Source organism: Bremia lactucae, linkage group LG3 (assembly GCF_004359215.1).
Source record: "Bremia lactucae strain SF5 linkage group LG3, whole genome shotgun sequence".
In the NCBI taxonomy this organism is placed as follows: domain Eukaryota; phylum Oomycota; class Peronosporomycetes; order Peronosporales; family Peronosporaceae; genus Bremia; species Bremia lactucae.
In genome coordinates, this window is record NC_090612.1 from 2878145 (window position 1) to 2900665 (window position 22521).

The window sequence follows — 22521 nt, forward strand, 5'->3', positions numbered from 1 at the left end:
GCTCATATCGAGCTATGGTTGCGTTGAGTTCAGGCAGTGCAGCTTCCATGACTTCCTGATCTGTAAAGCCACTTTCACCGTGAATTCGGATGCAACGAAGTTTGTTTCGCTGCTGATATCTCTGACGCCATCCATTGGAAAATTTGTCAGCATCCTCCCAGGCGGTCAGCAAAGCACTTAGCCGCAACCTTGATAATTTCCCCCGTGAGGGCAACGTTTTTTTGCCTGGCACTGAAGCACCCAAGTTGCCAGGGCTTCTTCGAGTTGTGGATGGTGCGCGACAGGAGAGCGCTTGGCAGCAAGGTTTGTCTGTGTCATGACTTCCAGCTATGTTAATTAGATATATACATGCAAATGGTGCTTCTTTTTTATAGTAGTGTATGTACATATTTTTAGAGGTTTATAATATGATTCTTATATTACACCTAGAGAAGTGCGGTGAGGCGCGTCTGGGACATGGAGCTCGTATGCGGAAGCAGGAGTGGTAAACCGTTTAGGACAGTCAGTAAAGTGATGTCCAGTAGATATCTTTCTTCCTCACGTAACTTATAACCTCAGATAACTTATGCTTTTACCCTACACAGCTATAAAAATAATGCAATATTCAGCTTCAATGCACAGGAGGACGACACCTTTGCTTGTGAAGTATGCCTTAAGTCACCGAAAAATGAAAGTGTCGTATTGGTATTAATTTTAATTTGCAAATCTCTTACACATTCAGCGAAATGTCCGTGTAGATCCGCAAAATGTCGTCCACTGGACCCGCAGGCAAACTAGAAGCCATGCCATAGATGGCGCTACCTCCTTCAAGCGAAGCGTTCGGGTCTTGCTTCACTTCATTGACAGCTTCTTCCAAAGCACTGACAAATTTCTGGCTCTTTCCAATGTGACATACTGTCACGCACAAATGCACTGAGGTCGGATGCTGAAGTGAATTGAGACTCCAACCGCGCTTGGCCATTGCGTTACCAACTCGAAGTGCGTTGATGCCCTTGTCACCCGCAAAGCATACAACCATCACCAGTGGATCTCCCAACAAGTGGATGCCATCAATCCGCTGAATGCCAGTCTTGATCTCGTCCACCGTGTCCAAAATTCCTTTCGTTTTCTCCAGAAAGCCTTCCCGCCCAAGTCGCACCATAGAGGCCCATGCTGCAGCACTCAATGCCCCTGAACGGCTGCCTGCCAGCGTCGGGGTTACATAGAGCCCCCCTGTCCAATCGGGGTACGAAAAGTATTGAAATCGTCGAAGTTCCGAAGTTTTGTATAACACTACAGACGTGCCTTTAGATCCGTAACCATATTTGTGTGTGTCACACGAGATACTAGTGACACCAGGAAGGGCAAAGTCAAACACGGGAATGGTTGTCCGCAATTGACGCGCAAAGGGCAAGACAAATCCGCCAAGGCAGCAGTCAACGTGAAGACCCACGTCGTTCTGCACGGCCAATTGCGAGAGGGCGGCAATGTCGTCAATGATACCGTGGGGGAAGTTTGGGGCGCTACTATAGAGGAGAATTGTATTGGCCGAGATGTTCCAGCGTACAGCATGGAGGTCCATCTTGAGGGACTGGGAGTCCATGGGTACTTTAATGAGTCGAATGCCAAGGATCTCACATGCCTTGTCGATGGCAGCATGTGCCGTGACGCATGCAATGATCTCGGGCGTGGTAATGCCGTGCTTCTGACGATAGTATGCACGGTGCGCTTTTGCTGCTAGGAATATGCTCTCCGTGCCGCCGGAAGTGAGCGTGCCACACACTTCTGGATGGCCTCCATTCAAAAGGGAGGCTGTCATGGCAATGACTTCGGCCTCAAACTTATTCACGACTGGCCACAAGTCGGCGTGAAGGGGGTTTGTCACTGCATAGAGCGCGTACGCCTTGTTCAATACGTCCAAGTGCTCCTTTTCGCCGTGATATACGGCGCCTGACACAAACCCGTCCTTCCACTTGTTATCACTATTTCCCGCTAAATTTGTCAGTAACGCCACCAACTTGTTGTCGTCCATGCCTTGAGCAGGAAGAGCATGGAGTTTCTCCATCTTGGCCGCTAGCGAATCGTTGCCCTTAAGCATATGTTCCACTTCGCTTTCGATCTTACGCATCTCATTGGCCATCTTGACCGATGCAATCGGCAACTGCTTGAGTGCCTTTACAGCAGCGCCACCTACCGCATTAAAAAGGCTCTTGCGGGACACGTACCGCGCTCGACGCACGAGCTGCACGCTTGCGGAGAAGATAGAAATGATAGAAATGAGCAGGAGCGTGTCGCTTACAACAGCCTCAAAGACCGGCGCGTAGTGCTGCACCGCTATCCACATACGTAGGAAACAGCTCGAAGACGGAAACGTGATAGCTTGATAGTAGCGGTAGGAGGCAAAGAAGAGTAGCACCAATGGCCAGAGCTTCACAAGTGCACGATCCACATTAAAGAGTGGACGAAGGGACAAGTAGAGCGCGAGCGCCGCCACGGCGGAGGCTGGGAGATGCGCCTCAGATATGGGCAGAAATTGCCCCAAGAAAGAAAGCATCAGAATGATTGTCGCTTTTTTGTCTCGGGGAAATTGATAAATGACGTTTAAGGATCCTACGAGGGCGCGACACAAGTACGACCCTTTGTGAGCCACAATTTAATCTACAACGCAATTGCTAGTGCAATGAACACCTGGAACAAGGTATTCAGACCTGGATATATTTGCCAAGGCAAAGTGCTGGGTTGTACGCGATTTACACGGTTGTGCTCGAGTTAAGAATTTCTTAGAATCAATGAATGGAATAAGGCTGTGAATTCATCTGGAACACATTGTAGCAACATTGAGTTACGTAATGTTGCATAAAAAGAGATGAAGCCAACGAGTTGGCTCAAAACTTCACCAGAATTTCGAGCGAAGTTTTGCGACACGTTATTTAAAAATAAAGTCGTCTCCACTTTAAATTTGCATGTTTGGACCAAATTTTAGACGGCGCGAGCGAGGCATGGGTCGCAACGCAGATCGCGACGGCCACGGTCCTGCGTTGATGCTCATGCTTGTGCAGCAAATATTGCAGCTGGATCACAAGCCGCCCGTTACTCTCGGCCTTATAGGTAGCTTTTCTTTCTTAACTTTTGCCGGTACCCACTCACTCATTCACTCACTGCGACTTTTTAGCTTTGATGTGTGGAATCCACTATCAAAATCAGCTACAGCCCATGCATTTCAACAAATATTATTTGTAGGTTCATTACTAAATTTATAAAATTAGCACTATAATGACTTATACCAGCTCGGTGCGATAGATGTCCAGACCAAGTTCTGAATCATGGGGACTTGAAGCGCATTGTCACGTCCGGATTTATCCATGTCGATGACTGGCATTTGTACCACAACATGTAAGTATCAATTCGATTGAACTGTGTCTGAACGTTTAATTTCTTACTGTCGTACCGGACAGGATGTCGTTCTTATGGAAGGGGTACAACCTCGAACATAGTTTAAACAGTGTGCGATTTCTTGGAACGGTAGCCTGTTTGCTCATTTTAAGCCACAGTCTTATTGTCGTCGTTGCATTCGTTCTTGCCACGAGTTTTCAAAATCCAGTACGTGCGTCATGAGGGAAGTAAAGATAGACTGGCTCGACTAATTGGCACCGTGTTGTAGAATATCTTATACCAGTGCAGTGTGGGCTTTTCGGCAGTGATTTTTGCTCTCAAGGTTTGGCAATCACAAAGGCTTTGATCTGGGCTTGCTACTAAGCTATTTGATTAGGTGCTGTTAAACCATAATTCTCCAACCTTTTCATCGGTTTATGGCTTTCAAGTGCCTACAAAATATGCAGCATGGCTAGAGCTAGTGCTTATCCATTACATGGTACCTCGAAGCTCTCTTATGGGCCACACGTGCGGTATATTGGCTGGTGAGTATAATACTGAAGGATCGTTGCGAAAAGCTTTTCATTATATTGAATTGTATTTATTGCTTTTCAAGGTTATATTTTTGTGTACTCGAATATGATTCTGTCAATGGTGACAGTCAGAGCCGCATCACTTAGCCAATGCGTTAAAGCGGTTTTTCACTTCCTTTTCAGTCGTAATAGTAGTGAAGAAAACGCGCGTGTGGACCACTCTTCATTTTCTACGCCGATTGAAACCGACGAAGAACTTGCCCGCCGGCTCCAAGAAGAAGAATACAAATGTCAGCAAGTGCATGAAGACAGTTTCGATCCGCAGCGCTTAAGCCCAAGCGAAATTCGGCGCCGGCGTTTGTCTCGCTTTGGTATATATGATTAACGAACCAACTTTATTTTTTATGTCCGAGTGGTCTGTAACTTTGAGCTGTATTTCACGCTTATGTATCAAGATAACCTAAGAGAAATAATAAATATTATTTCCAATGATTAAAAAATAAAGGGAGCCTCACTTTTTCGTTATAATGCCCTCAGTTGTATTTGATTGGCTAAGGTTCGCCCTACATTGCGTCAAAAACACCACGTGACCACTTTCGTGAAATGACTATTTAGACGGTGAAATTCAGCTCTCTTAGAATTTGTTAATACCCATGAACATTCTTGCACCTCCTCTGCAATTGTCCTACAGCTCTCTCGAGGCAGCAAAGGAGGCCGTCGATATTCATGCCCGCGAAAATGGATACGCTGTATGCATCCGTCGAACTAAAAGAGTTGAAAACAGAAAGGGATGGGGACGTCAAGGGTCAAAATTTGCAATGCTCGCAAGCTGGAACTGTCATTAGATACTACATCGTCCCAAAAAAGTGCGTTTATCTTCAAGCCATAGAATTGGTTGTCCCTTTCAACTGTCAATTCAGAAGGTAAGATCGACAACGGGACCAGAAGCTGCTATGTGGCATGTAATGGGGCACACATGGTTGGAGAACCGTTGTTGTGGTACATTTACTTTATGGTTAAAATACCCTTTATCTAATTTTAAAATAGTTAGTTACTTAAATCCCATTTATTATGGGTAATAAATGTGGTCGCCGCCAGATATAAATCTGGCGGCCAAAATCTATTTTTTTAATTAGCTAGGGTAAGGTTTTAGATTTAAATAATTAAATAAAGTAGTGGGGTCCAGTTCCCCTTTTGATCTTAAAGCATTAAGTGCCTTCCTAAGGCTTGCGCATTGATCTGTAAGAGATAGAAGCCTTTCTAAGGTATATCCTCTTGGGCACTAGTTGCCACTTGGCTCTACGAACCCTGAATCCCTTGAACTAGGATTCCTTAAGCTTTGATAGGTTGTACGACCCCTGAGTTGTTAAACCTGTTAGTTCAATAGAACTAAGTGGCTCTCTGAGTCTGAACGTCTTCCTCTGACTTTAGGAGCGAGGTAGCTCCGCTACAGATCCGCCTTGTTCTAAACAAAACGGTAAAATGTGGCTATGGCCATTTCCAAACTTGGAAGTAGAGCCATGGAATGGGCACTATCGTGCAGCTCGTCCATAAACGACGCTTTTCCCTCATGGGATTCGCTGAAAGAGCAAATGACGAGCATGTTTGCACCGCCTGATCAGGCTTTTCGCATGCGAGCACGGCTCCTAGCGACTCGACAGGGTAGAAGAACCCTAGGGGACTTTGTCCAGAAGTTGAGAACTCTTATTGCATCTATGCATCAAGACCTGGTGCAAGACAATTGTAGTGACCATCTTTATGGGGGGGGGGTCTCAATGAGGGGTTGCCCGGACGGAATTGTTCCGATCTCAATTGGCTACGTTCGAAGAGGCAGATGCCATAGCGCTGCGCGCCGAGTTTGACTTTAAGTCTGCTCGCGTTAGCATGTTCGTCTACCGAACAAGCTCTTCGAGCACATGGGTTCCGTCTAATAAAGCGGAATTTATGGAGTTGAGCCTCGTTGAGGAAGGAGAAGAGGCTTTTCAAGCTGTGGAACAGCATAAAACCATCCGTAGATGTTATATGTGCGGAAGCACGAAACATTTACGCTCTGCCTGCCCTCTTTGAAATTCGCGTAAAGCTCGAAAGAGCTCCAACTTCGACCTATACCAGAAATCTGGTACGTTGCGGGATAACGTCGATACCCAGTAGGTGCGAGGCGCCCTACTGGGTAAGACCTAGGTTCTGTTGAACCTGCTGGAGGTGAGAATAGACAGAACATAGCCTTAATTAGCTCGGTGCTCAATGGCACGGGGCGAGAGTACAAGCCTGGCTTGCTAGTCGCTCAAGCAACTGTAAAGGGCTTTGATAAGCCGTGGTCAATTTGAATTGACTCAGGAGCGTCTTGCAATTAGGCTCGACGCCTTTCCCTTAAAGGAAGTCAACAATACGTTGAGGCGCTTAGAGCGCATGAAGGTGATACGATCACTGTTTGCTTAGCGACTGGGACTCGTGTCACTGTTCCATTGAACTTAGGTATAAAGTTTTTGGACTTTGACAGTATGGAACGCAGTCTCGTCCTTGATTTGGATTCGAGATATGATCTCATCCTTGGTATGGCCTTGTTAGAACACCATGAGCCATGGATCGATTGGAGGTCTAAGACCTTAGGCACCACGCGCAATGTTCCAAGGAAAGTTTGGAGAGTATTGAGCCCACCTTTGCTAGGCAACAAAATCGCTATTGGCGCGGATCATTGAATGAGTCTGTCAGTGTTTGAGATATTGGCGTGTCTGAGTTAATAAACTCTAATGTTAAAAACATTAATTCTGAGCCAGCTCAGCAGAAATAAGTGGAACGGCACGTACTCCATCGAGTGACACTCGTTATAATAACGATTCGCTAAATGCTGAAAGCATTGTTGGCCTAAGGCCGAATCATCAAGGGTGCAATTATACCTAAGCTCAATGGAACTTTGAAAACAGTGACACGAGCCCCATACGCTAAGCGAACAGTGATTGTATCAAAATCGCTATTGGCGCGGATCATTGAATGAGTCTGTCAGTGTTTGAGACATTGGCGTGTCTGAGTTAATAATCTCTAATGTTAAAAACATTAATTCTGAGCCCGACTCAGCAGAAATAAGTGGAACGGCACGTACTCCGTCGAGTGACACTCGTTATAATAACGATTCGCTAAATGCTGAAAGCATTGTTGGCCTAAGGCCGAATCATCAAGGGTGCAATATCCCTGAGATGCGTGGAGTGGCACGTCTAAGTCCACCAAGTATGATCGGCCGAGGTGGCATCATACTGAGTGTCAGTAGTGACACTGTTGGCGGTTCGCCAGAACTCAAGGGTGCAATATCCCTGAGATACGTGGAGTGGCACGTCTAAGTCCACCGAGTGTGGTCGGCCGAGGTGGCACCATACTGAGTGTCAATAGTGACACTATTGGCAGTTCGCCAGGGCATTTTGGGTCAAACCCTCCTAATGCACGTGAAGCGACACGTAAACGTTCGCTGGACAAGGAAGTGGAGTTTCCCAACTCCGTGTCGGTTGTTGGATTAGACACCAGCTCTGGTATAGATCCAATACAAGCTAAAAAATTGGAGACGTGAATGTCCCGGCCGCTAAGAGGCGTATTGTTTCCACTCCGGGACAGGGTGGACACGAAGCGTGTATACCCTCACAAAGTGATACGAGTGAGCAAGTACATACGCTTGTAAATGGCGTAACCGGTAACATTGAGGGGGAAGTTAGCCTTGCGGCAATCCCCTCGTTACATACTCTTTTAGAGCTAGACGAAATGTCTATTGATGAGTGCGGTCGAGCCTTAAAAACTGGTGACTTGTCTGGAATGGTGGTCATTCGACCTATGGTTGAGTCAAATTCATCGTCATTTCTTGACGAAGCTACACAAAAGCTTTACTTAGTGCGCGAAGTGGTCATCGATCCTTAAAGATCCTACGGATCCCTTTTATTCCTTAATTAACGAATTCCACGATGTGGTATGTAATAATCCACCATCTGTTTTACCTCCGGATAGAGGTGTTCGTCATGAAATTGACTTAGTTCCGGGAACAAAATATTGTGTCACAAGACAATGGCCTTTACCAAGGGAGCAGTGTGACGTCATTGACGATTTCTTCCGTGCTAAGCACGAGGCTGGAATGGAACGAGAGAGCAAATCTCTTCATTCGACACCGACGTTTTGTGTCAAAAAGCCAAATGGTAAATGGCGCATTGTACATGCTTATAATAAGCTTTAATGCTGCCACTATACCAGCACAACCCCCCATTCCCAGAAAGAATGTTCTTCAGAGCAATATGGTGGGATGTACAATGTACAGTGCATTGGACTTAGTCGATGGTAACTACCAACTGCTCATGCGAGCTAGTGATATCCTGCTTACAGCGGTTAGCACCCCAAGCGGTATGTTATGGGAGAGGCTGGTTATGCCACAAGGGCTTTCCAACGCCCCGGCAACATTAAATCGTCTAGTGACGCAACTGTTTCGCCCTCATCGAGGTTATGCACAGGCATATTTCGATGACATTTTTGTCTATAGTCGTGCGGAGCAGGGTCGGTCGGATATGGAAAACCATTTAGACCATTTGCGAGCAGTGCTCGAGTGCATGCGCACAAACAAATTGTATGCCAATGCATCTAAATGCATTTTTGGCGCAGACGAAATTCCTTTTTTAGGATGCTTCATTGGAAAGCGAGGCCTTAGAGCGGATCCCGCTAAGGTAAAAGCCATAGTAGATTGGCCGGTTCCTAAAAAACAAAAGGATTTGCGTAAGTGGTTGGGTCTCGCCAATATTTACACAAATATAGCGAAAATTACGCTGATATGGCTAGGCCATCATCTAATCTCCTTAAAAAAGATACAAAATGGTGCTGGACAAGCACCGAAAATAATGCTATTCGAGCAGTTAAGGATAGTCGTATCCATGCCCCGATTCTGGCACTGCCAAACCCAAATTGGCCTTTTAGTGTCGTCTGTGACGCATCAGATTTTGCCATTGGCAGTGCTCTGTTACAAACAGATGTTGATGGGCATGAACGTGTTATTGCGTTCGAGTCTAGACAGCTTAAAGCTGCGGAAAAGAAATACCCAGTTCATGACAAAGAGTTACTTGCTATGAAGTATGCTCTCGTCAAATTCAGAGTTCATCTGCTCGGCTCTAAGCCGTTCGTGATATATACAGACCACGCGTCGTCACGCACGTCGATTAAGTCGCCCCATCTCTCACAGAGAATGGCCCGATGGCTATCCTTTTTTGCGGAATACAACTTCGAGGTGAAGTATATACCCGGCAAGCAACATGCTTTGGCCGATGCGTTATCACGCAGGCCGGATTATGAGGTTTCTTATTTAACGACTATCTCGTCACCTATTCCTGAATTAATCCGTTCGACTTACGCCAAGGATGAACAGTGTGTAGCTCTGCTACGAGCTTTTAAGAACTCGGATTCATGGGTGAAATTACTGGCACGTTTGCGTGCAATGGTACATCGATTTTCTATCGATAACAACCTGTTGATTTATTGCACAGACATCGCGGACCCTCCGCGTGTCGTTGCTCCTCATTATGAGGATTTGAAGTACCAAATCCTCTTTGAGGCACACGATACTATTCTTGGTGGTCATCTCGGTAGAGAAAAGACCTACGACTCTATAAGCCAGAGTTATTGGTGGACTAAACTTTATAAATAGGTCAGCACATATGTTCGCACATGCGAAACGTGCCAACGGCTTAAACACTCGGCACATGCTGATGCGCCACTGGCGAGTCTTCCCGTCCCCATAGGTTGCTGGGAGTCCATTAGTATGGATTTTATTTTTGGGCTACCGAAAGATTAAGCTGGTGTCTCGGGTATAGTGGTCTTTGTTGACCGTTTGAGCAAAATGGCTCACTTAGCGGCCGTGCCGGATTCCATTGATGAAGAAATTACTGCTGAGCTGTTATTCGATCGCATGTTTCGACAACATGGTTTGCCAGTGGCAATTGTCTCTGATCGGGATCCCCGTTTCACGGGTAAATTCTGGAAATCAATCTTCCGAGTGCTTGGCACCAGATTATTTATGTCCACTGCGAACCATCCGCAGACCGATAGTCAAACCGAACGTGTCAATCGCGTCAGTGAAGACGTTTTACGCAGCTACACAGCGTGTGTGCTCAGACACCAAAGCGCTGGAGCTCAATGCTCTCAGTAGTGGAAATTGCGTTAAATAAAGCTGTTCATGCCTCTACAGGCTATAATCCGTTTTATATAAACGGTCTTACCCACCCGCGCGTTCCGTTAACGATACCACTGCGTGGTTCAGGGCTTGGTGGGGGAGAATAGGCCGATAGGCTTGCTGATATCAGCCCTGTTACCGTTCGGACAAGTAAGCGAGTTTCTCGCGACGCGATTTAGTGTCTTAAGACATGCAAGGGATACGATGGCTGATAGCCAAGACAAACAAAAAGAACAAGCGGATGCCAAAGGCAGAAGCTGTAATAATTCTTATATGGTCGCCCAGTTTTACTAAACGCTAGAAACCTACCTACCAACTTGATTTCCGCGGTCTTCAAGACCAAATTGCGCCCGCGCTTTATTGGACCATTTACAGTCGTGGCCAAGAAAGGCCTAGCTTATACGCTAAACCTTACCAGGAAGCTGCGTACACACCCAGTTTCACGTTGGCTTGCTTAAGCCATATCGGGACCCTTCCCACGTGGACTTGAAGGCGCTTGCGCCGAGACAGGTGGTCGTGCCGCAGATTGCTGCATCCTCACCAGGATGTCCAGCTGGCCCTCTAAACAAGGCTGCTGACGCTCCAGCGTCGAAAGACGGCTCCGAACCGCCTCAAAAGAGCTCTCAACCCGAGCAAGGACCTCACGAAGAAGTTGCACCCGTGCCGTAAAGCATCAAATGCTTCCGCCGAAATTTCGGCCCCCTCCCGCGCTGCTTGATGCGCGGAGGAACCTTCAGTTTCATGTGGAGAAACTTTTAAAGCGACGTCGTCGTGAGGGTCAATACAAGTATCTGGTGAAGTGGCTAGGGTACCCCTCTTCTGAAAACTCTTGGGAGTTCGATGTACCTTTTCGGCAAGATTGCCCGTACGCTGTTGACGTTTTTGAGCGCCAAGCTCAGGGTCAACTCCCTCAAACGACGCTTCCCACTACAAAACGTGAGATTCGGTGGATCTAAAGCCTCAGTGCGGCTTCGATCCTTGGTTGTACGGTCAACCGAAGCACTGAAATATTGGCTAGGCCTTTTTTCGTTTTGTGGCATAAATGCCGAACGTCACTGGCCTTTGGCCTTAAGCTTAGCAAAGTCGACGCGAAGCTTCCGTTCCAAACGAACATCACCTCTATCCGCAGACTCTGATATTCCAGATATTACGGAGTTTGCGGGACCAGTGAACGCATTAATCAAATGAGACTTCGTTTTCAGTTCTTGTTTCGATTGGAGACAAAACGATCGGAATTTCCCTCATGGAGGTCACCGAAGCCCCACGGGCTTGATCACGTAAACGGGTCAGATACTAGCTTCGGGTCATTACCTTCGGTGTCAGGTATTGCGATCTCCTCCGGCGTCCTCGCCAGGTCACCAGAGATCCAGTTGGCCAAGCTATGACCCGTTCTCTCTTTGAGACGCTCGTCCGCACTAAGCGGAGTGAATCTATATTCACTATGAGCCTTAGCTTTCGCTGTTTCGGCATCTCGACGACGAGCTCTTTCCTCTATGAGGTTTATCTGCTCTTGCTCTTTATCGAGCGGGTTCGTATTAATCTTGGACCCAGGGTCCCGTGTCCTGCTCAATACAGTTATGACATCAGCGGCACCACGTTCTGGGAACGGATTCGGTGCTCGCCGACGTTCGTCCGGCGAAGAAGGCGTGAGCGAACGCCGCAATTTTTCCTCCTCCTCTGATTGAGAGTGACTTTCAAAGTCCACCATTCCCTCATCGTCGAGGAAGGTGCTCAGAGTCTGTGACTCACGCTTGATTGTCATTAGACAAAGGAATGGAAAACACAACCAAACGGTTAGCTGTTTAGGTTCAACCTCAAAGAGGAAATGAAGCGAATGTTGTCACTCGGTGTCAACAGTCTGATGGGGGAGGGTGTAATGGGGCACACATCGGTTGGAGAACCGTTGTTGTGGTACATGTACTTTATGGGTAAAATACCCTTTTGTCTAATTTTAAAATAGTTAGTTACTTAAATCCCATTTATTATGGGTAATAAATGTGGTCGCCGCCAGATATAAATCTGGCGGCCAAAATCTATTTTTTTTAATTAGCTAGGGTAAGGTTTTAGATTTAAATAATTAAATAAAATAGTGGGGTGCAGTTCCCCTTATGATCTTAAAGCGTTAAGTGCCTTCCTAAGGCTTGCGCATTGATCTGTAAGAGATAGAAGCCTTTCTAAGGTATAACCTCTTGGGCACTAGTTGCCACTTGGTTCTACGAACCCTGAATCCCTTGAACTAGGATTCCTTAAGCTTTGATAGGTTGTACGACTCCCTGAGTTGTTAAACCCGTTAGTTCAATAGAATTAAGTGGCTCTCTGAGTCTGAACGTTTTCCTCTGGCTTTAGGAGCGAGGTAGCTCCGCTACATGGCAGGTCAAAGTTGACTGTCCGGAACACAATATGGTGCCTTTTAGCACCCTTCCGCTCAACCTAAGGGGAGGCAATTGACCCTGGAAGATCGGCAAACTGTGGTTGCTCTAGGTAGATTAGGAGTTGATTCAAGCCGCATCGTGACAGCCTTACGCCAGCAAGGAGATAAAAATTGCATAACTTTGTGCGCTCTGCGCAGAGCGCACAAAGTTAACATGTTGGCTGGTCGCTTCCCTCTACATGCGCTCCTTGACAACCTTGAAAGCACACCAAATGCCATGTATCATACCAAGCAAGCTTCAAATAGCCAGCAGGTTATGTTGACAATTCGTAGATCCATGATACGATTACTATCTTAATCATGATACCTAACAGTTGTGCAGCTTTCACATTTGTTCATTGTTCCACCGTCAGCAAAAAATAATGTGCAGCAAGTACACCAATAGGAGCATCTGACTGTTTAATGCAACATACAAGACGAATCGCTACGTCCCTCCTTGCTGCACGTAGTTGGCATTACGGCAATCAACGCGACGTTCACGTTTGCTATTGCTCCATGCGGAACGAAACAACAGCCAATTTATCGCTGGGCGATGAACAAGGTTTTGGAAGCTTTTGATGATTGCGGGATGAATCATCAACTACAGCAGCTCCCATTTGTGACAGACCGTAAGCTGGCGCTCATGACTGCAATTTCGGAGTATTACACTTCAGCAAACGCTTTGCTCTGTCGGTGGCATATCAGCAAAAATATTTTTGCGAAACAACGGGCGGCCTTTTAGTCGCAGGAAGCATTCGGAATTTTGTTGGAGCCTTCCTTAGTAAACATTCCTACTGAGAAAAAAAACAATACGTAGCTTGAGGAAATGCGAGCCGACCTACCCGGTGACACGATGCAGTATTTAGCGAGCACATGGATCCTATATAAGGTAACGCGCAGCTCAGAAAAATGTTGATTCAACGATGCGCAACTAAAAAGTCTGCCTTATTTGATAGGAAAAGTTTGTCAGCGCATGGATGCGCGGTGTGCGCCATTATGGCCACACCTCAACCTCGCCGGTTGAAAGCGCCCATGCTGTCCTTAAGAAATGGATTGCTGTATCGGCAGGTAGCTTTTCTACATTGCTACCGCAAGTTTGCCCCTCACGTTTCCTTAACTAATTCACCATGTCATCTCAAGCGATCTTTTAAATCGTGAACACGGCTATCAAGCTTGCTTGTGATGGGCAGCTGCCAGCGCCAGGCAGCATATACCAAAGAAAGCGCGATCGGCAGCATGCAGCTTGGTCCAGTGTTTGCAGCAGTATTGAGAAAGTTCTCGGTTGCAGGTCTGCGGGGTGCGCACAATCAGTATTTGCTACGAAATGTGGCTGATGACTGTGAGAACCTTTGGAAGACAACAATGGGGTGCCCCTGCTCACATGATTTCCGTTCAAGTGGAGTTCTACCTCTAGGTATTACCATTCCAACCAAAACTGTCAGAATTCACAATGAGACTTACATTAATTTAATTTGTGTTAAACTATCAATTAGAAACGAACGATTTTGATCAGCTTGGTGGTTGCACCGGCCAGATCCATGGTCAATGGAGCCCTAAGTCCGATAAAAACGGCAGATGCTTTGAGAAGAATATCTTTTGAGTATGAAGGAGAATCATCCCTCCACTAAAAGCGCTACTTACTTGAAGGTTCCCTTGCCCTTCCATCTTCTGCAGCTTTAGTGCGTGATCCGGTGCGTATGCAAGGCCGTGGGAGGCCGCCTGGATCAACGCAGTGAAATTCATCGGATTTTGAGTTTGTGACCGGGGCCTTAGACCTGAATGACCCTAAGAACTTCATTGCAAAGAAAATGCGGCATGTGCGAAGAGGCAGGCCATGACTGCGAAGTTGCCCACTACGCTCATTACCTACAGCAACAGCATCATAAGTGGATTAAGACTGCATTATATCAATGTTAAAGCCCCTACCTTACCATTCTTCGTGGGTGGAAAAAATCGTAGCAGTTTTCTTATTAGAACCCCCACCATCACCGTAATATCTGACATAGACTTTTGCATGAATACCAACGGCCTCCTTTGCTGCCTCGAGAGGGCTATAGAAAATTGCAGAGGAGGTGGCGAGAATGTTCATGGTGTTAACAGCTGAATTATGATGGTTGATTCTAAGAGAGCTGAATTTCACGTCTAAATGGTCATTTCACGAAACTGGTCACGTGGTGTTTTTGGCGCAATGTAGGGTGAACCTTAGCCAATCAAATACAACTGAGGGCATTTAAACAAAAAACTGAGGCATTTTAACGGCTCCCAAAATAAATGAGTTATCATAATGCTTATTAATTTTGACTATAGTCACTTGTCAACCTACACTGATAACAGTGAAGGTGGGGTGCCTTGATTACTCACGTACACTGACGAGCAGATGAAGGTTTCAAGTAGCTTAGAGGTCTTAGCTACTAGAGGTCGATACTAAGGCTTTAGTATAGAGAATAGCAATACTGTATGAAATCATTAAGTTCTTTCATAACGATCTTTTATCTATTGGGTTTAATATACTAATGACTAACTTTGCAATGCACCTCCTTGCGCGACGCCTAATCGTGTCTTGTCACAATTGACGGGATTGGTTTAAGCTTAAATCAACCAATTAATCGAACTAAAGTCTTATTGCATCAATATTACAAAATTTGGTAATTTTGGAACTGTTGTCAGTACTAGCGAAAGGTGCCTAGTTACATCTGGTAGCACTTCGTAGGAGGGAGCTATCAAGCCCCTCAAGAAGGCTTTTATGCAACGTGTGAAAGGCTCACTCATTTAAGCGACCTTGAATGGAGAGCGGTGAACGGATAACTTTGGCCGTAGGCAGGCCAGCCGTCAGCGCCATGTTGTTCACTCTACAAAGAGATGAACAACATGCGGCTACTGCAAAGTTTATACAACAAGAGCTCGACAGGGCCCAAGAAAAGTAAGTATGCTTTGCCAGCAAGGCTCTCAGCACGCAGAAGTATTGAGATAACAGGGTGCTAAATAGTTGTAATTGTTGAGACAGCAGCATTTACATGCTGCTAGCGGGCCGACGCTTTTCCTTCGACCGGAAAGCTTAAAGATCGAAATCTCTAAGTTTAAGGCAGTCGAAGGCGACTTCCTTTTACGATGGTTCAACAAATTAGATGACGCCATCTCTCGGCGTATCAATAAAGGCTCTTATACACTTGATCTGATAGCGCCTCCGAAATTAGATTCGGAGATAACTAAATTACCAACGCTGGAACCGGAACGGTTTTTGCGTGATCTACGGAGTGGCAAAGTCAAACAGATTTGCATACTTTCCACCGATGAAAAGTACGTGGACGATATTTGGTCAGCAACAGTAATTCCCAAGAATGGGTTCTCAGCAGCTCATTGATGAACGAAAGTGATCTCGATAAGAAGACTCGGATGGAACGCTTTAAGTCCCAATCCTGGGAGTCGTTGAAGAAAAATCCTTTCTATAAGTATGTGGTCGAATTCAAGGATGTATTCCACCCCCGTTACAGTACAAGTCGTAGTGCCCCGTTACAAATACAGCTTACTTTTAAACCTCTTCAAAGCAAATGTTTTAAAGAGAGTCTTCTTCTGCACGTGAGTGTACGTGAAGTGACTTCAGGCATCACTCGCACTGAAACAGTGCGAAGTGGACTTGTACTGAAGCAGCAAGCAAATTTGTCTTGGGTGTAACGGGGTACTGCAGACTTGTACTGGTATTGAAGTGCGAGTTACCTAAGAACAAAGACCGATAACACGAAAGATGTAACCATTAATGGTATGTCAAAGAGTACCATCTTTTCGTCAATGGATCTTATGGATGGATTCTATCACATCCTTATGCGTGAACAAGATATCCCGTTCACAGCAGTAACTACTTCAAATGTAATGTTATGGGAGTCGCTAGTTATGCCACAAGGGCTTAGTAACATCCCAGCAACATTTAACAGATGTGTAACTACTCTGTTGAGATCGGTGCGGGAATTCTCATTAACCTATTTTGATGACGTCTTCGTTCATAGCAGATACATAATCAGCAAGCCGGAAGTTGAAGAACATTGCACACGTCCGAATGATTTTTACGTAAATTCGCTGCAAGCGAAAAACAACCTCTACGATGCACCGTGGGAAAACACGGTGTATGTCCAGGTCCTGATTGATCAAGGCGATCACCATTTGACCTGTGCCAGTCGATGTCAAGGGACTTCAAAAGATTCTTGGCCAAAATAAGTGGCGTGTTTTCACAAATACATGGGCAACTATACCGAAATGACTCAACATATCCCTTTTTTCTTGTAAAATATTAAGTGGTCATGGATCGCTGATTGTCAGCGTTTCCTTGTAGGTATTAAGCATAGCTTGAGGCAATTGCCGATCTTGACGATTAGGGACCAAGATGTACAATTTCATGTAGTCTAAGACGCCAGAGATTTTGCAATCGGCTCTGCATTTATGACACAGACAGCACCGAGCGCGTCGTCTGCTACCAGTCGCTTGAGCTTCAACCAGCTGAGCGTGATTATCCGATGTAGTACAAGGAACTCCTTGCCATAAATCTACACTGGCTAAGTTTCGAGTCTATCTCTAAGGATATAGACCATTTATTATTAACACGGACCATGCGTCTTTACGCGCAGCCGTAAGCAGTCCGCACCTCTTGAAAAATGACGAAGTGATTATCATTGCTCGCGGTTTAACATCTTCACAATATTTCTATGCCAGCACGACTTAATGTCGTCACTGATGCGATTTTGCGCCGGTCTGATTTTGAGCCGACTGCGCCAACTAATAGTGTGGATAGGCTCACTTTGCAACAGTTATCTCAAGTATTCTGTCGACCATGTTATCATAAGACCATGTAAAGAAGACATGGCTTTTAAAGGTTATGATGAATCACCTCCGAAATTCATCACAACAATTCTATAAAGATTGTCAACATTGTATCGATCTCCATCAGATTGATACACAAAACGAATGATTTGCTGAATTTTACAGTCATTGCTGGCGACACACTTCGTGTCGAGTCGGAATATCGTGTCGATAAACACGAGCACAACCATTGGCTGCGATTGACTCCGGGGCTGCAACAAAAAGTAACATCTTGTTAAATCGATTAACGAACACAAGATACCATTTTCTGTTAACTTCTTTCTGAAAACTCCAGTGACACGGACTCCAGCACTCTGCCAAAACAGGCAAAGTAGTAAAGGAGTACGGGATGAAGAACTAGGCTTCATACCTCGCAAGCAACGTATCCTTTTGAGGTCAGTTGAATTCGTGACTTATTTTAAAGTAAGTCTTCTCACGTCCACGATTTCCACTTATTAATGTATTTTGACACTCATACATGATGTGCAATCGCAAATCATTACGAGTGAAAATGACTTGTGGGCTGTTTTCGGATCGAGATTCCCGATTAACGGCGTAGTTTTGGCAACCCGTGTTCAAATCAATCGTAAAACGGCTGAAGTGTTAGCTTCTGACTATCCTGAAGCAGATGGACAGACAGAACGTGTAAATCGTCTCCTCGAAGAGATGCTTTGCTTTGAGGATGCATCCACTCTTTTAAAAAGTTGGAGTGACTTTTAGCCGATGGCTTAATTTGCCATCATCAACAACTCGGTGCATGGTTCAACAAAGCATGCACAATTCTTTGTAAGGCTTACGTCAACGCCTTCAAAGACTGATCCGACTACAGATTCACTCACCGCCCAATATGAAAGATACCGATGCTGATTTGATCAACATCGAAGAAGTCCAACTCAGCAGTGGCAAATAGACTGTTGCTGACTGTAATAATATCGAAACTGATACACACGGCATCGATAATTCAGTATCAGTGAGAGCAATAAAGCTTTCACAAAAAAGGTGAATGATATCTCCGCAGTGTGCACCGGGCGCACTGAAACAAAAACGAAAAAAATGAGTCAGCGGGAGAATTTCTTCTGGCTCGAGAAGCAGTAAACCGCTTCTGCAGCATTCCATCGATAATGCGGTGGATCGACAGAACAAAACGCTGATCAGAAAAGAAAAAAGTCGCTTTTATTTAAAGTTAAAATTTAAGCTCATCTGTTCCTTATAAATATTCCTATAAATTTAGCGACAAATGTGGGCAGTAACAAATCAGGGCCCACACATATCGGCCCGCTTCGTGTAGTGCACGGCCAAAGCAATGAGAGGGGGTCGAATAAGTTTTTTTCGTTCGCTGGCGGGTTATTTAGCCTCGATGATAGTTGGGAGCCTCTCCTTCAACTGAAGTATGACGTTCCGGAACTCGTCTTCAGTATGACGATACCCATTTGTTGGTCCACAAGGACCATAAAAACATAGCGCTATGCGCGCTTGTAAAGGGATTACGAATAATCTATTTCTTCAAGCATCTTATAAGAGATAGAACGCGACTCTTATATGTTGTTTGAAGGGATTTATTCCAATAGGGCTCCTTAAAAGAGTGCGCCTCCTTAGGTACGTGATATGCGTCCTTGACGCAGCAGTAACACGTTCTCCCCACGAGCTATCGACAAACGGCGCAGCTTAAAGCGTGCACCGCTTGCATATCCCTTTTTAAACCGGTCACGTACCGGAAACAATCTGTCTCGCTACGCCTCACGGCTTACACTTAGTACATTCTTTAAGAAATCGTCATAAGCTTGAAACAAACTGCTCCAATCCTTGTGACGCTATCCGCAGTACCATCGCTGTAGATGTAACATATTGATATAGAACTCGTGTTCGTCCTCACCAGCGCTGTAAGACTTTCAAGAATTGAAAAACGGAATCTTGAAATGAGAATTAGTCATTTCTGACTAAAGAATTAAGTTGCCTTTCGCGGGCAACCAATTTTTAGAAGCGACACTCATCGTATTGTTGTCCTCTCTCTTGACTGATTTAAGTAGTCGAGCTTACATTCCTTTCGAAGTGATCTTCATGATCGATTCTTTCCAGGTGATGCCCATGGATATCGGCAGCATTGTAATCATTATCGAAGTCATCATTCGGATCGGGCGACCAAACATATTAGCGAATTATTCCTTGTTCGAATCGCCGGAACCCACTGGTTTAACTATGTCAGCCCCTGTGATCCGAAGGCCTTTACAGATGTTTTTGAGTCGGACAGGACGTCCGAGCCATCATATACACCTGCAACTCCTTTAGCAGGTGCGTTGTCGTCCACCGCAGACGACGTAACGTCTGCTGCATTTGGATTTTTAAAAGCTGCACACAACCGCACAGCTGCTAGGATGGTTGCCTCAAAGGCACACCGCATGGACATGTTAATCGTGCGATGAATCAGTTGAAATGTTTTTTTAAACCAACAAGACCTAGAGAGACTCAATATAGTACTTTCTGTTAGATACTTAAAGTCACTAAAGCGAATGTTGGTTAGGGGTGATGAAGCGAGTCAACATGTTACATAATAAATAGTACCTATAATAGGAATAATCAAAAAAATAAAGATAATTTGACTTAATTGATAATATTGTCAACATTATTACACAGTTTGATATTATGGCAGTATTGTGACGTTAGATTTATTGGTTGAATAAAAAACTGAAGGCAACCCCGCCAATCGCTGCTAGACGCGTGAATAGGCGATTAGCGATGAGTCATATTTTTTGTTTTATACTGATACATTAAATTATGCGTTATTGCCTTGGAACTTTATTATGCTAAAATAAGTTTTAGTTACTTCCTTAACTATGCACTTATAAGTTTTATCTTGTTGTTAAGCGATCATTCATCAACTTAAGAATCTTCCTCTGCACGTCGTGTACGAGAGGTAAGCTATTTTCTTACGATTTTATTTGTTTGCTGCGAGTTTGGAGTTTCTATAGTACAAAGTGCGAGAAGCGAAGCCTATATACGAATAGATCGAGAAGCAACGCTCTGATGCATGCTACTAGTCACAGTTATAGTCTGTTTTTGCTGTAATATTTGATTTGCTTTGGCGGCATCCGTTGCTGAAATTAAGTCTAGCAACAAAGGAGCAGCGCGACAACTATATAGATCGCCTGGAAGAGGCTAAAAGAATTAAAAGTTAACGCTAATTTATTTATAACATGAAAATTGTTTGCTTGATTGACTATCCAAAGTATTTTTTTTCTGGAAATCGGGTTAAAAGTTGCACACAGGTCGCATTGTCCTCTTTAAAGCCCATAAGGGCCTTTGAAACCAACTTAACTTTAAGAAATCATTATGTCTATAACTAGCCCCTCTCAAAGCGTACTGCTTGGAACGGTCACTGTCGTGAAAAAATATCATTTTACGCATTAGGATCTTATAGAGCCCATCCATCAGATTCATGGATGAAAAGATGATATTACTTCGCATACCATCAATGATTACTTCCATTCTCGATGAAGGCGTTTAAACCGGTTCCATTGTAGCATTCAACTTCCTGAATGCGTGCACTATCCGGCACTCTCCTACTACTTTGCGCACACAGAAGGTCAAATATCTATGTGAAAAAATGCCCCCTCTCATGGCACGTCACTAAGCGATCGGCAACGAACTCGTCGATCGTAATACTTGTCCACGAGAAAGCGGCCACAGATTCATGACACAATAGACCAAACCTGGTATCAGGTCGATCTATTTCGGGGTGCTTTTATCCTTAGGCAACTCGCATGGACCGAATTCGGGATCACGACCTTAAATTCGACCAAATATTTATGCAAACACTTTGCTTACAACGTCTTGACATGAAGCGTTCACTCCGAGTCTTCTCATCGAGGACACTTTCGTCCCTTGATGAGGTGTGAGATCCTGTTCGCTCGAAGGAAATACTTTGGCAGACTGGATATCGACCGCGTACTCGTCATATGTGATGAGTACACAGATCTGCTTAACTTTGCCACTACGCAGATCACGCAAGAACTGATACAGTCCCAGCGTTGGCAATTAAATTATTACGGAAGTTCGATATCCGTTCAAATGTAAAAGCACTTCTTCACTTGATCTGGTATTCGTTCAACATATTGGTTGCTTTCTGGGCACTTACTTCCACTGGTTTAAGGAACTTAGTCTTCAAGTATTTTGGGACTTGTTTCCCTAATGTATTTTGGGGTATCCTGCCGAATTCTCCGAACTGTGGTTGTGCAACCACAGCGCGATCTACTGCAATCGACCCTCCAAGCGACCTAGAGCTTTCGCACTATCTGTTAGAGACAGGAGTTATAAACTTCCTTGGATGCTGCTCGCCTAAAAGAGCAGCATCCAAGAAAGTATCAAACTCTATCCTTGTCGCGGTCCACTTGACTTGACTATCCGAATGGTGGTCAATCCACTAGGGAACGGAGTAACATCTTAATTAGCAAGGTTATGAGGGCAACTCTAACACCAATGACAGTAACACACAGTAAATGACTATCCGCGCTGTCTATACTTGTGCACAACCGCCGGAACCTGACTCCACAGTGTGATGGATGATCATGCTGAAGTGTAATGCAGTCTTACTAACCTTCGAACACATGTGAGGCTATCGCACTCACTCGTAGTATATTCACATGCTTGTGGGCGCTCCAAGAAATGCATCAGACGGCTATCTGATGAACAAGAGATGTGTTGGGAGCAACTTTTGTCAAGAGATCTACAAATTCCCTTGACGCCGCTGGATCAGTAAAGCGCTCCGCACCTACTGAACCGACCGTTTTAACGATTTACCTTGCAGTTGCGAATCTACAGCAGCATCGGATTCATATCCTACATTATGACTCACCGGGAGGTCTACCGAGTTACTTGGCACTGGGTGTGGGGCACTACCCTATATTCGCCACGTGGCGGCTCAAACGTTTGTCTGAGCAGGGTTGTAAAGACCTCACAGGACCCATACACAACTGGGTCGTCAAGTTTGAGCCTTCAGGCCAAAGATTTGGCACGTCTAGCCAAGTTAGAGATGCCAAACTTCATTTTGGTCATAAAAATTCTCGTTACAACGTTGTCGATGGAATCGTCAAGTTTAACGAACCATCTTAAAATGAAGACATCTTCGACTGCCTTAAATGTGAAGATATCCGTTTTTTAGCTTCAGATAGACACGTATGCGTTGGACCGGCAGCAAA

General features: G+C 45.1%; 2 protein-coding genes across 2 annotated transcripts; one reads left to right on the forward strand and one right to left on the reverse strand.

The window, feature by feature from the left end:
- Positions 1-709: 709 nt before the first annotated feature.
- CCR75_001366 (uncharacterized protein) lies at positions 710-2533 on the reverse strand (the record flags this gene model as incomplete). Its single annotated transcript, XM_067959470.1, has 1 exon — positions 710-2533. One exon carries the CDS (start codon positions 2531-2533, stop codon positions 710-712), a length of 1824 nt encoding a protein of 607 aa, XP_067815214.1.
- A 409-nt stretch (positions 2534-2942) lies between these two features.
- On the forward strand, positions 2943-4388 carry CCR75_001367 (uncharacterized protein; the record flags this gene model as incomplete). Its single annotated transcript, XM_067959471.1, has 5 exons — positions 2943-3087; positions 3288-3372; positions 3435-3579; positions 3749-3896; positions 3968-4388. The coding sequence occupies 5 exons, from the start codon at positions 2943-2945 to the stop codon at positions 4267-4269; spliced, it is 825 nt and encodes a 274-aa protein (XP_067815212.1). The 3' UTR covers positions 4270-4388.
- Positions 4389-22521: the final 18133 nt, after the last annotated feature.